Genomic DNA, 14,453 nt, shown 5'->3' with positions numbered 1-14,453 from the left:
AGAGAATATATTCAAGGATAATTTAAGGAAAATTAGAAGTTTAGTGTGAATTAGAAGTAATTATCACTCAACCAAGTGGGGGCGGTAATGCGCGCATTTATTTCCTCCCCGAGATAGAGACTCGGCCACCGTATTTTTAAGCACAACCAACCATAACTTACTGGGCTGATATTAGACATAGTGAACATCATCGTCGACATATTACTCTCCAACCTTGTGGAGAAAAAACGAGTTATTTTACTGAACGGAAGGAGATAATTAGTAAGAAATGAGGTGGAAATATAAGTAGGAAGGAAATATTCAGAGAATATAGATCTATACAGGTGCCTCTAAAATGATAAATAATAACCTAGGTAAATATTTCGTAATTTTTAATTTAAATATTACGAAAAATAAAAATAACAGATACATTAATGGCAATGTAATTTTCCAGTGGATTGGAGAAGTTAGAGGGTTAAGATCTGTTCAGACTCAAGTACCACATTAAGTATTCAAGGCAATATATACTGGATGTAACTCACAGTTTTCAAATTAGTATGGATCACTTCCCATATTGGAATCGTAATTCGTTGGCTGACAATTTTGCTAAAAGCGATGCAAAAAAGGAATACTATTGATTTGAATGTAAAGCAAAACTAAAAAAAAGAGTTTAGTAAAATTGTAATAGAAAATCTGATCCATACTCCCATCCGGAAGGTGGCGGTATTGCACATTAAGTTGTTTGCCAGCCGCCATAAAATAGAAGAAGAAGCCGTATTCTTTTTTTAAAGCAGGAAGTCGGGCTGTGGTGCTGGGAAATACAATAGTTGCGATTAGAAACAGTTTCTATTAAGGGATAAGCTAGCTGTTACGTTGTTATGTAACCCTTTCCGCCTATGTATTGTTTGAACGTAGACTGTATAAAGAATGGAAAGGATGAGATATGTTTCAGATGATGGTGGGTTTGCGGTAAACTAAAGTTAGTGTGAAAAGCTAGGTGGCTAACAATTCAGCGTGATCATTTATTTAGCTGTGCTTTACTGACATGGAAAGCAGCTGAACATTAAACCTATGCGGCCTTATTATCTGCCTTAATAAACTAATTTGTAGTAGTTTCCGCCCTTTTTTACGTGGGTGTCAGTAATTTTTTTTGCCAGTGAGCTTTGAAGTTTAATTTGGACATTTTCGCCACAATGACGGAGACTATTCAGTCTTTTCAGTCCCAGCTTTCGGGAGTGATGGAAACGGTGTTCAAGGCTGCAATCTATGAGATCACACGGCTGGTGGAGGAGAGCTTTGTCGAGGAAGTGCTGCGGTGTAGGGAGCAGGTGGAATCCCTGGAGAAGAGGCTGAAGTCGGCGGAGAGCCGCCGGAAAGATAGGCAAGACAACGGGAAGGAGATGTGTGTTGACTGCGGGAGAGCCAGAACGACTGGAGAGGACAAAATCCTGACAGGTGGGTGATGTCTCATCTACCTCTAAAACTACATCATCTTAGTTATTTTATAGCTTGGTCAGATGCATCATGGTAAATAAACCCAACAAATCACCCCACTGGAGTTTCTCAAAAATTAGAAACGTTCACAGATGGAACGCAATCTTCATAGATGCTCCAAAATTTCTAAAATAAGTGATTATAGGATGTGCTAAATTGTCAGCTCCTTCATTGCCTTTCATTCAAACATTGGGATCTTTTGCCATCTCATTATTCCATTCTGATTTTGATTTGAAAATCAATTTTCAAATCAAAACCATTACTAATAGTGATTTCTGCTTCGGTCTATAGACCAAAGTGGCAAGTCATACCACTTTGGTCGTTTTGGTTAAGGCACTGGCAACCTTACTTTTGCTTACTTACAAACTGTAGCACAGCTGTAGTTTTCAAGAAAAATACTTCAGCGATTCAGAATTATTCTGCTTATTGGGCTTCTATGTATTATTCGATGTATTATGCAATTAGCATAATAAATAGAACCATTTTGGTAATTATTTCCAGTGTTCTTTTCCATCATAATCTAGATATCATGAGTCAAATGTTTCTTATTTTCTATCATCTCTGCTCACATATACAGTATTTTAATTATCTTCTTCTTATTCATTTTTCTATTCTGTTACTTTTATCTTTACCTGAACAAAAAGCCTCCGTTGTTAAATAATTTTGTGAAGCCATTTTGGTATTTACTTGGCTTGAACAGAAATATATTATATATATAGCTGTGAGCTGCAAATATATTTTGCAGCTCACAGCCAAATAAAACTCAAAATACAGCAGACAACTTTAAAAGATAAGTTTAGTGGAACTATCCAGAACTAATGAAGAAAACATATTATCCAATTAACCTTTTTGAAGTGAATAAGGTCAGAACTCAAATGAAACTGAATTGGACTTAAAGAATCATAAATATTCAGTTCTATATATATAAAAAATATGCATCTCTCACTATTTCAACTGTTTACAATGCAATTTTTTCTAGCTAGTTGATTAGTTTGTCTGGTTAAAAAAATGCCCTGCAGAGTGAGGTCAGATGTTAATTTGTGGTAACTAACAAAACATAATGCAGAGATGCAAACCCTGATGAAAAATATTAAAAAAATGTTCTAACTTCATTATTGATTTAAAGGTGTTGAAAGATCATTAAATTGTTCTAAAATTAATAATCAAAACTATTTGACCCTTTGTGCATTGAGTGAGGTGTATTTTTTTCTGTCTTCCACACAGACAAAAGCCTGAAACAGGAGAGAGTGACACAAGAAGAGGCACAGAGTTACCAAGGCGCTGTTGGAAAGAGACTAAGTAAAAACGCTGAAAAGGCGACGCAAGAGAGGAGCTGTGAGGCACAGGTGGGTTTTTTTAAGAACTCACACTGGGGTGCTATCGCTGCAAAGTTTTTCTGTGCTTGTGAGTTGATACATTTGGCATTAAACAGATTTATTACAGTTTGCAGAACTGCATACTAGTGCATACTAGTAATCCAAATTTAAGCATGAATAATCGTAAACAGGCTTTCAGGATGCTTGCATAAAAACTTGAATAGCTAATTTTAAAACATTTGTTTTTTTTCCAAGGTAGACCCGTCTTCCGTGACTCCAAATAGAGAAGAGGCAAACTTCCCTAATTAAAAAGTACTCTTTATAAAACCATCCCAGGCATTAAAGAACAAAATTTTATTCAAAATACTTCACCAATTGTGGAGTTAAAGCAGCTGATCTAAATTCATTCTACTGACAGTGTGTGTATCAGTGATACACACATCACTGCCAGTGATGTGTGTATTTGGTTTGGGGATTCATGCTTGTGTTTTGGGGAGCAGGTTTGGTACATCCACCTGTCGCAGTCAATAAGATCAGTCAGATATGCATTATGATTTGAGAAATAAATTAATTTACTGGGCAATTAAGTCTCATTCTAGTAGCTGTTTATACAGAGTCTTGCTGTCAGAAGAGTCGTTGGCTTCAGGACCCACAAAAGATTATATTATGAACTTCTTCTTTTAAGACTGATTCAGAGCAGTAGAAAAAACTCAAAAATGGCTTCAGACTTGCAATGATGATAATAATCGTAGAGAAATTATTATTTAGAGAGATTATGTTTTTGTAAATTGCAGTGAATATATGGATGTGTGTACACAAGCGCTCTCTTGACCTGGACAGCTGTTGGTGGCATCGCAAAACAAAAACATACTGATTTCCTTAGTTGTCTCTGTCAAAATCAAAGTCGTAAATAATGAAAAAATCTATATAAATTATTATTCATTAAAATACACACATTTTATTACCTCTGTAAAAAGAGTAGACGTTGAAGCATTTGAACAAAACAATGGCAAATTTCTGAATCTCACTCAGCAATTAACCCAAGTAGAGATATCCTTTAAGACTCCAGCCAGTGATGAAAAAAAAAAAGAAAAAAATCCCTAAATGCAACTTTTGTATTTTTGCTTATCTTCCAGGGTGCAGGTGTACAACAGGATACATGTGAGAGACAACTCAAAGAAGAAACTCCTCAGAGCATCCAGCCAGAAGACGAGGAATCCCACCGGTGGAGTGTTAGCAAAGAAGGTGAGTTTCTATGCATGTTGGTGATGAAAACAGTATTTATTTATGAAAACACTACAAAGTACAGAGAAAAACATGCCTTGCAATCTTTGTGTTAGAGAATTTAACGTGATCCACATTGAAAGCTGACTGCATCATTCATATGCCAGGTGTGTTATTGTGACCAGCTTGACATTTTGTTCATATAATTTCAGAAACAAGTCTTCCAGGACCAAGTAAACATTTCAGTGAGCAGAATAACCCAGTTTGCCATGTTAACTGGGAACCTGGTTTTGACCAGAGATCGGAGCTGAGCCAAGATAGACAATCGGAGGTCCTCTCTGAATCAAATTTCCAGAACAGGTACGTTTTGAATGACTTGGGGAACTTTGGCAAACCTGGATATGGAGAGATGGATAACTATGATGGGCTACCGGATTCTCCAACCCATCTACCTGACAGCCTTAGTTATGTGGATCAATTTAACGAGAACAGGAAAAACCCTGAAGGAGCTAAGCACCAGTGTTATACAGCAGGGTCTCCACAGAATAGAGAAACTGAGAGCTCCCCTGTTAGGACCAACAGTGACGTGAGTGGGGAGTTCAGCGGCTTGCTTATTGATGAGGAAGGATATTTGCAGGAGCCAAATATCAGATACTCCGATCAGATATCTGATGATTTGGGCAGCAGAATGAGCTTCAGAGGACAGGAAGTTCAGTTCCCCACTGCATCATATGAATCCTCAGCTTCATACAATGACACTTTAAACTTGCAACAAAGATTACATCATCAAAATTCAGAAAATGAAGCAAGGAGCACCACCCACAACCTTTATTGTACTACGCTACCTAATTCAGTTTCTTTAAAGCCCCACAAACAGTCCCATAAAGTTACAGGACAAGGATCCTCGTACATTTGCAACCAGTGTGGAAAGACCTTCACTCAAGCATGTAATCTGAAAGTCCACCAGAGGATCCACTTAGGGCAGGGCCTCCATCTGTGTAGCCACTGTGGAAAAGGATTCCCATCCTTTGCCAATTTAAAAACTCACAAATGTGGTCAAACAGGCAACAAACCTTATTGCTGTCCTGTTTGTGGGAACAAGTTTAGCCGCCTTTGGAACCTGAAGCTGCACCAAAGAATTCACACGCAGGAAAAACCTCACCAGTGCAGCATGTGTGATAAGAGCTTCACCAGAGCAGATATCCTGAAAGTGCACCAGCGTACCCACACGGGGGAAAGACCATACTGTTGCGCCATTTGTGGCCACAGCTTCAAAAGGCTGGACCACCTCAAGTCACATCAGCGCAAACATGTGACAGACCTATAGGACTAAACTGAGCGAGTTTGGGTTTAATGGTGCTCTCTTTCTTTCAATTTGGTAATCTACAAATAAAAGTTTGCACTGCTAAGTTTCAAACTCTTTAGTTGTCGGTTGCATTTATTTAATGCAATTACTTAAATATGTTTTATTATGAAAATAAATGACAAAATGTAATATTTCTTATGTTTAAATTGATGTCTTCAACACCTGCACACTTTGTATATTTAATTCACTGTATTTGATTAGAATGTACTCAATGTGAATTCTCAACCGCACAAAAAATAAAACTGGCTTTGGATGTCATTACTTGGTTATTTTCTTTTTGCTTCTGAAATAGAATAATCAACCTGCTGTATGGCAGCCAGTCATGGAATTTTAATTTCCCTCTGGGATTATTAAAGTATTTTTGAGCTGAACTAAATGCTTTCTTGCCAGTTCAAGAAAAGCTTGTGACACGTTTTCATAATTCAGCTTGTTTCATCAGGTAGGGGTGTCATGTATCCTGAAACTGAGATTTTTTTAACATATCCAGCAGAAAGATTGGTTATTTTCCTTAGGTAACCATAGCAATTAAAACTGCTTTAATCAAATATTTATAAATTATGCTTCTTTTTTTTTTTTTACTCAGAATAAATCACTTTTTTAAAGTGGATTGTAAAGTCAATCAAATTTTATTTGTATAGCACATTTCAGTAACAAGGCATTTCAAATTGAGCAGATAGTCAATCACTATCATGGATCATGAAGTATTATCCCCTATGCCTGAGTAGATCTCATTTTTTTATGTATTTTGTCTAATTGATATATTACAGATATATTGGTACGTTTAAGTGTTCCACAACTTGTTTTTCATTTCTCTTTACAGTAAGTTCATTTTCTTAAAGAAGGAAATAGACTGAAATGCTGATCGTTTTTTATTTGTGGAATTCTTTTCATTTTGATGCTATTACTGTGTTTTAATTGATTCCGTTAGACAATGCTCTGTACCATTACATTGCATTTACAGTGAAATTTTTTTACATGTCACATTAGAACCTGTGATGTAGAGAATATAACAAAGTGGCACATTATTGTGAAGAAGAAAGAAAGAACACCTGGTTTTCAAGACATTTTCCAAATACTAAACTTTAGATTGCATTTGAATTCAGCCTCCCTCATTATTCTAGAAATATATTTTGGTGGACTTACTGCTACGCATCATTTGAGGTATGAATGCGCAACACAAATATGATTTTATATTAACCAACAAAACATTAGAAAGAGCCTTCACAAATATTAAAGCAGCTGTAATGACAGCTCTCACCTTGGTTTATCAGACCATCATTCTGTAATTTTAATTCCTGCATGTAAGCCCCTGCTTATGAGAGGAAACCACATTTAGACGTAGGTGAGGGTCTGGACTGTGGGATGGGTGTCAGCATTACACACATCCCAATGCACGGTCTTGGATATGATCTAGCTCCACTTGGACTCAACACTTCCCTTGTCCGGAGCGGGTCAGCAGGATTTTATTCCTGGGAATACAGATCAGAAAATTTGACCTCCACACCTTTGGTCAAGTGATGAGAGCACAGCAACGTCTGCACATTTTTGAACGAGAAGAGCAAACCTCTGCCTTCCCATTCTCACCACTTTCTGTTGAGGCACTACAGAGAACAGGACAACATCATCTCTGTCTGTGTTGGGACATGTGATGCCTCTGATTGGCATTATGTAGAGAGAGTGGTGAGGACAGCTGAGAGAATAATCAGGACTGGTTTCCATCTTTGACACTGCCTCACCAGGGCTCAGGCGATCGATCACAAAAGACCCCATCAGCCTTCACCACTGTTTGTTCTCCTTGCTGACCTCTTGCAAAATATTCAGCAGCTTCATATTAAGAAAAATAGCTTCATCCTTCCTGTGATAAGACTGCCAATCAGTGGAAATATGTAGAATTTTTTTTCATTCTATGTATTCGCACTATTTTTTATTTATGTTTTAACTCGTTTTCAGTTTGTATTTGATCAAAATTTGAAAAGATGTTGAAGGCATATGAATGCTTTGTACGTTAGACACCCTATTTAGCAACCCCCCCACTGTGGTCTAGAAATAAACTAGACAATAATTTTTGTTTAAGCTCTTGAAGCGTATTTTAAATTAAATAAAAACTTCGTCATATCTAGAGATTTCCGAAAACGTTTCGCAATCATTTTCTAGCATCGGGCCACCGTACTGCGTCAGCTGTGACGTCATCAGCAAAAACAAGCTTCACAAAGTGGGTACTGGCTGCCTTCTTCATCCTAACGTCTGTTCCTGATCATCCTATTTAAAAATCCACGGCGGAACGTTCGGATCGGTTGCGTTGTCGCGCATGCGCTCCATGGTTTGTTGCGTCTCGCTTATTTTACTAACGAGGTTTAGCTTGCGGGACGCTAGCGTCATGCTAATATCACGAGGTGAATATCTGATGTCAGCAGTAATCAGTACTAATATTTAGCGTTAAGTCACGCCACATCATCACCTGCTAACCAGGGAATCCGATACCGACAAACAGATGTCTGGCTGATCCAAACCAAAAGCACTCTTAAAAGATTTTCCCCCCAAACAGTTTTGAAAGTGGACATTACAGGACAGACTCGCAGGGTGTCAGGACACAGTGGATCATGTCGGACCTGGACACCCTCATTGTGACCTTTCAGACCCAGCTCTCCGATGTGATGGAGGTTGTAGTGAAGACAGCGATGTTTGAGGTGACCAGGCTGGTGGAGGACGTCTTCATGATGGAGGTGAGGCGCAGCAAACTGGAGGTGGATTCTCTGAGGCTGCAGCTGCAGTGGACTGGGAGCAAACTCGGCGGGGATGCAGAAAGGACCGACGGGTCTGTTGAGTTGGCGGACAATGAAGCAGATCAGAGTCCTGTCGTGGTGAAAGCAAAAGCAGAGGAGCATGGTAAAAACATGCAGCAAGAGTTTCAAAGCAGGTCATGGGTAACTCTGTTACACTAATGTATTACATTTCCCTTTTCATTGCAGACACAATGAGTGAATGCGAGGTGAAGAATCCAGATGGTGGAGTTGAACACTGGTTGTCAAATAGCAGGGAAGAATCCAAAACAGAGCCAGTAGACAATCCAGAACCGATCCAGAGCCCTGGAAGAGAGTCAAAGGTGAGTCACATGACTGTTGAGATGTAATTTGGCCCGCCTGGAGGTTGGCAGTTTAAAAAAAAGATATGAAGCCTTTTTAAAGAAAAGCATCTATAGAACTCCTAAAATATTCACTCATACAGTTTCTACGGCGTAAAACCCTTTCAGTGGATGCGAAAGAAAAATAGTGACATATAGAGACAGTAAGACAGAGCTGCTGAAAAGCGTCCAATTTGATTTTCAACAAAGACAAATTAAAGAGCAGAAATAAATAAATAATCAATAAATTAATCAAAAAGTTAAATGAGATTAGTCGGGTATTTTAATCCAGCCTTGCTATTTGCAGTAGCACCGGTCTTTTGTAGATAATCTTTTTAACATAAAACATCTTGGCCCCCATATCGGTGTTGGCTGATATTGGTACGGATGTGTTGGAGAAGAATAGCCTCTAAAACTGGCACCTTGGAAAACAGGCAGCACAGCCCATTTGTTTTTGGTTAGCGTTTACTTCTGTAGTGGAACATTGAACTTGTTTGGCACCCAACATGGCTTGAAAATGTTATTTACAAAGCTTGTTTCAGTCGGAATAAACCTGAGAAGAATGTACAGATCGTAAAATGTTAACTAAGATGATTTTGTACTGTGTCTTGGTTTTCATCACATAATATTCTCTGTTCAGGTCACAGGAGAAAAGGAAATCATGACATCTTTGGAAATGAAAGAGGAAGAACTAAAGAAACTGTCTTCTTGTTCTCTGCATTTGAGAGAGTGGAGCAGTACTTCTGATCGTAAGTATCCGGTTCAAAAAATGAACAGTGTTTAAAAAAATAAATAACTGTACATGTGAACTTCTCTAATTCTGGTGAAGAAAAGCATCTCCACAATATAATGCCGTCTCCACCATAGAGATGAATCATAACAAAAAAACTTGGAGTGCATAGCTCATAGTTTTCATGCTGACAAATTCTCCCAGCTGAACAAAGACACTACACATTTTCTAGATTTTTAAAATAATTTTTGAAAAATATTCAGATATTATTTTCCATCCACCCCACCGCCCTAATTTATGTTGGTTTATCACATAACCAAATAAAATATTTTAAAAATTGTGGTTGTTCAGTTTATTATAAATCTGTTTAAATTCTTCCAGGTGAAGCTGAACCAGAGGATGCAAGTGACTTGGTTGAGGCACAGCCGATACCAGCCCAAACATACAGTGAAGAGCTGCAGAGAACTGTCATTAAGAGAGACCCACACATGTCCACTGACTGTGTGTATCCTGAGACCCAAGACGAAACCGAAGTGGCAGTGGACCAGACCGATGTTCCAGCTTTCAAACTTAATTCCAAGTGGGCTGACTTGCTGGCCTCAGCAGCTGGGCTCCAGCAGAATCACAAGCTTGGCACAGAACCTGAGTTTCCAGGCCCACCTAAAGGTTCTGTGAATTATCTGGAGCATGAGCTTTCTGGCTCTGCCAGAGCAGATGTTCAGTTTACCTCAGTCAGAGATCGGGTTTCCTGTTCGGAATCTCCCAAAGCCAGACTGCGAGCCAACAACACGCCGAGCGTGATTGTTAAAGAAGAAGTCCTTATCGACTCTGATGGGTTTACAGACAGGGCGAGTACAGAAAAGAAAGCTGGGACACAATCATTCACTGGTTCGTTACAGGAACAAAGGGTGAACTTAGCACATAAACCAAACCACTTTTACCACAAATCCTCAGCACAGGAGGGAGTGAAGCTCCAGTCTCACAGGGGTTCAGGACTCAGGTTACAGGCAGCTATACAACACCTGCACCGACCACTGAAGAAGCCGCCACAGAGACTGTCAAACATGACAACAGCAGTGCTCTCCCACCCTCACTCTCAGGTCGCACCTTTAAATAACCCCAACAGGATTTCCTCCACATCCAAAGCCGCTTCGTCTTTGCAGTCACTGCAGCGCGTTCACCTGGGCGACAAACAGACCGTAGCTCTGCACCGCGCCAGCACCTCATGGGTCAGCATCAAATCCCACAATCACCCTGCAAACTGCCATCAGTCGTCCCGCAATCCCGTCTCCCTTCCTGACTCTCCACTTTACCGGCCCTTCCTGCGCTGCGAGGAGTGTGACAAGAGCTTTCCACATCCCAGCAACCTGAAAGCCCACATGCAGATTCACACAGGTGAACGGCCTTTTTGCTGCCCGCTCTGCGGCCGCAGCTTCACCAAGCTTAGCAACCTCAAAGCCCACCGGCGCGTCCACACAGGCGAGAGACCTTACTGTTGCTTGGCATGCGGCAAACGCTTCACCCAGAAATGCAACCTGAAACGCCACCAGAGGATCCATCTGGACGTTTGACCTCAGAGATCTGGAGCAGAAAGAAAATTCATGAATGTTTGTGTTTTAGCTTTAGACGGTCAGGGCTCATGTTGCAGTGCAGCACAGTTGGTGGGCTGCATCACAAGACTACATTTCTAGATTTGATTAGTTCTGTGCATTCCTATGAAGCTCACCTGTTAACCTCTACAGGTGTCCTGGGCTCACTGTAGGTTGACAAACGCTGTGTGTGGCGTGTTTTGATATTGTTAGATGAACCAGCTAACTGTTAAATGTTTAGAGTTATTTGCTACGTAGACTGCAAGTTATTTATAAATGTACAGTGCAATGAAAAATGTTTGTCCCCTTAGAGATTTTTGCTGTGATGCAGCAGTTTCATATTTTAAATCAGCTTTAATATCAGACTAAAACCAATCGAAATCAACCTTATCCAGGATTGATTTGATTGAATAGTCCCAACTTACTGCTGACTGAGGAATTACCTATATTTTTGATAATAAATACACCTCAACAATCAAGATAATCAATTAAATTGAACTTATCTTATAACAAAAAATCATTCCTTGGATTTCAAAAAAACTCATCATCAGATGAGAAATGGTACTCGACAGCCTGTGAAAGGTTACAAAGTCATTTCTAGAGTTTTAGAAATGAATTTAGTGAAACAAAATTCAGTCTTTAGCCACACAGAGCAAGAAAATGTGGACTTTCCCAGGTGTAGTCAGGTGTACCAATAGAATACAAAATACCCCAGAGCAACATCTAAAAGCACTGCCAGCCTTACTTCAGTGAACATCAGTGTTCATGATTAAACACTTAAAAAGGCAGGGCAAAATCAAACCTTGTGTAAGATGTTGTACCATTCATACACAAGATAATGCAAATAGAAGCTGGGCAGCTGAGTCATCCATGGGAGAGTTTCAAGCCCAAAACTTTTGCTGACATCAATTTGAACCCATCACTTTGAATTTTGGGATACGATTCTGTAAATGTTCTGTGTTTCCTATTATATCCATCAGAAAATGCCCAGCCATCAGTTTATGATCTTCATCTCAAGCGCATTTGTACAGCAGGACAATGATCCAAGGTGTCCTAATATGTCCAAATCCTAAGGCTCAAAATAGTTTCAGCATTGTTATCTGATGTAAAATTGTCTTCTTCTGATATATGTATATTGTCTTGCATATTTTTTATATTTTTATTATCTTATTATTAAATTATAAACATAGAACAATTGTTTCTCAACTAATTTACATGACAGATGTGTGTGTGTGTGTTATACGTACAATTATGTATGTAACAAGAATTCCTGGCGCCAGATTTCGCAATATTAAAGTTAATATTTCTTATCAATTCAACAGTATTAGAGAGATTTAAACTTATGACCTTGACACAGATATCTATGTTAAAGATGTTTTTAAGTCGGATTTGCATTTCACTTAATTAGGTTTGCATTTCAATTAATTAGACTGATATTCAAAAGTTAGTTTATTGCATTAATCAGTTCAAGAAGGGAAACTTATGCAGTGGCACCCAAAAGTCTATATCCCCTGTTAAAATTTCAGCTTCCTCTGACAAAAAAAGAAACAACAATTTACTTTTTGAATTCACAAATATGAGACATATTTAAAAAAGACGACAGCTCTACTGCACCATACTTTTTTGGACACTAGATGTCACCCTTTCCGCTTCTTTCACCCAACAATGGCTTAATGGAGCTTTTCAGATGATCGCTTATCTCCTTGTGTAACTTCGTACAGAGCCTCTATTTAAAGACAAAAAAAGAAAAGAAAGCGACCCACCAAAGAAAAGAATTCGTGCTAACAAGCATCTCTTGGTGCTGTTTTAGCCAATCTTTGTGCCTGATCTAGTGTGTGTTGCTCGAGCTCAGGATTAAGCCTGATGGTTTATCTGTGGCGGGAGTCGGAGCAGCTCTGTGCAGGTGGTACAAAACGATAACATTTTAATCTTGTTTTCAGGATGTGGAAAAAGCTAGCGGAGGCTAAACTCTTTCAGTGCGTGGGCGTGTTTGAAGGGGGAGAGCGGGTGGAATGAATTAAAGCCGGGCTTCTGTTCTGGATGTTATCTTCCCCTTTTCAAGTCGGAACTCAATAACAAGAGAAGTTATCTGTAAAGAAGAATGGAGAAATAGCTACTTAGCTGAATCAGCGGTCTGCAGAGAATGAATGTTTGCTGTGCAACAGCAAAACTTCTTTCCTGTCTGCTCGCAGCTAAATGAACACAGTGAACTGAGTACATAGTGAATGCACTGTCTTACCAATTTAACTTGTTTCAAATAGCACTATAGACTTGTGTGAAATTGTTATAGTCTATAAACTACTGGCGTCTCACACCAGCTTGCATTGCTGTTTGAAGATTTATAAGTAGACATCTAACTGTACAGCATTAAAACTCACCAAGCAGTTCTATAAACATTTTACAATCATGGGGCCCGATTCTGTGGGTGCTTCAGGTCATTAGCGCCCACCTGTGCCATGCAGCCACTTGTCAATGATTGGCTACCGACCAGTCCTGCTCTGGCGACACATTACGTCATGACGTCAGATAAACGCTGGACAGCAACTTGCTGAAAGACTAGCATAGTGTTGTTGATTTTTTAAACAAACAAACAAACAAGCAAAAAGTACAAATAAACAAAATAGTCAAATTTGTGATAAAAAAAAAAGAGTAAGAAGAATTCCACCCCATCAGTGACTGCAGGAAGTAAGAGTACAGATATGAGGCATAAAAAAGGGCGGACTTTTCAAGCTAGCTGGAAATGGAAGTACCAATGTATTGGCTACGACGAATAAACAGGTCTTCACTGCGGCCAAAAACAACTATCTTCAGCACATGACCAAGACTCATGGAGAGCTTTTGTACGGGATGGTTTTACCAGCTAGGCCAAAGCACTGAAGAGAGTTCAAACTCATGAAAAGTGACAACTTCATGCAGCTGGAGTTAGCATCAATGCTACTGCTGAGAGTGTAAATGTTGCTGCATCAGTATGAACTGCCATAAAGATAAGCAGATGTCAGACGCAAAAACTGCTTTGTTGATTATTCTGTCCTCTGTCCATCTTTCCTGACCCAGTTACTTAATTTACATGCTCATGTTTCACTCATGAAACACTGCATTGTAATGTGTGTATGGACAGCAAAACAACGAGCAGATTGCTTGGTTACTTTTTAGGATTTTGTGAACTTTTTCAAAGGGGATGAGGAGATATATTTGAGAACACTGTTGCCAGAGGTCACAAAACCAGTGAAACTTTCCCTGACTGTCCCTGCTACATCATGCATTTCAGAAAGGTAATTTTCTGGCCTTAGGCGCCTTAAAACGTATCTGCAGTCCACAATGTGTCAATCAAGACTGAACCACAATCTAATACTGAACAATCACAAAACATTGCCAAGGAATAGAAACTTGGAAAAAATTGCAAGGCTACCAGAGGCAACACACTCCTCATCAAGAATTAACAAGAATGGTGAGTGACAAACAATTCAATATTTATTGTGATGACGCCAACTGTTGTATTATTTTAAAGGATGTATCTGAATGGTTTTGAATTTGTATGAGGTCCACGAGTCTTCTAGCCATATATTTGTTAGATATGATTCTTTCCTGCTGTTTGTAAAACTTTTGATTTAACCTTGCCTCATTAAAAGCCATT

At 39.1% G+C, this 14,453-nt stretch overlaps 2 protein-coding genes across 2 annotated transcripts; both read left to right on the top strand.

The window, feature by feature from the left end:
* The first annotated feature begins 777 nt into the window (after window positions 1-777).
* Window positions 778-5,637, top strand: LOC129367059 (zinc finger protein with KRAB and SCAN domains 1-like). The gene is made up of 4 exons (XM_055041282.1): window positions 778-1,434; window positions 2,698-2,819; window positions 3,926-4,034; window positions 4,226-5,637. The coding sequence occupies exons 1-4, from the start codon at window positions 1,173-1,175 to the stop codon at window positions 5,338-5,340; spliced, it is 1,608 nt and encodes a 535-aa protein (XP_054897257.1). The 5' UTR covers window positions 778-1,172; the 3' UTR covers window positions 5,341-5,637.
* Window positions 5,638-7,577: 1,940 nt separating this feature from the next.
* Window positions 7,578-12,008, top strand: LOC129367057 (zinc finger protein 426-like). The gene is made up of 4 exons (XM_055041281.1): window positions 7,578-8,265; window positions 8,349-8,482; window positions 9,141-9,249; window positions 9,612-12,008. The coding sequence occupies exons 1-4, from the start codon at window positions 7,980-7,982 to the stop codon at window positions 10,799-10,801; spliced, it is 1,719 nt and encodes a 572-aa protein (XP_054897256.1). The 5' UTR covers window positions 7,578-7,979; the 3' UTR covers window positions 10,802-12,008.
* The last annotated feature ends 2,445 nt before the right edge of the window (window positions 12,009-14,453 follow it).

This window comes from Poeciliopsis prolifica, unplaced genomic scaffold, assembly GCF_027474105.1.
Source record: "Poeciliopsis prolifica strain line A6 unplaced genomic scaffold, Auburn_PproV2 SCAFFOLD016, whole genome shotgun sequence".
Classification (NCBI taxonomy): Eukaryota; Metazoa; Chordata; class Actinopteri; order Cyprinodontiformes; family Poeciliidae; genus Poeciliopsis; species Poeciliopsis prolifica.
The sequence above is the reverse complement of the archived record's forward strand: the minus strand, read 5'-3'. Positions and strand labels throughout refer to the sequence as shown.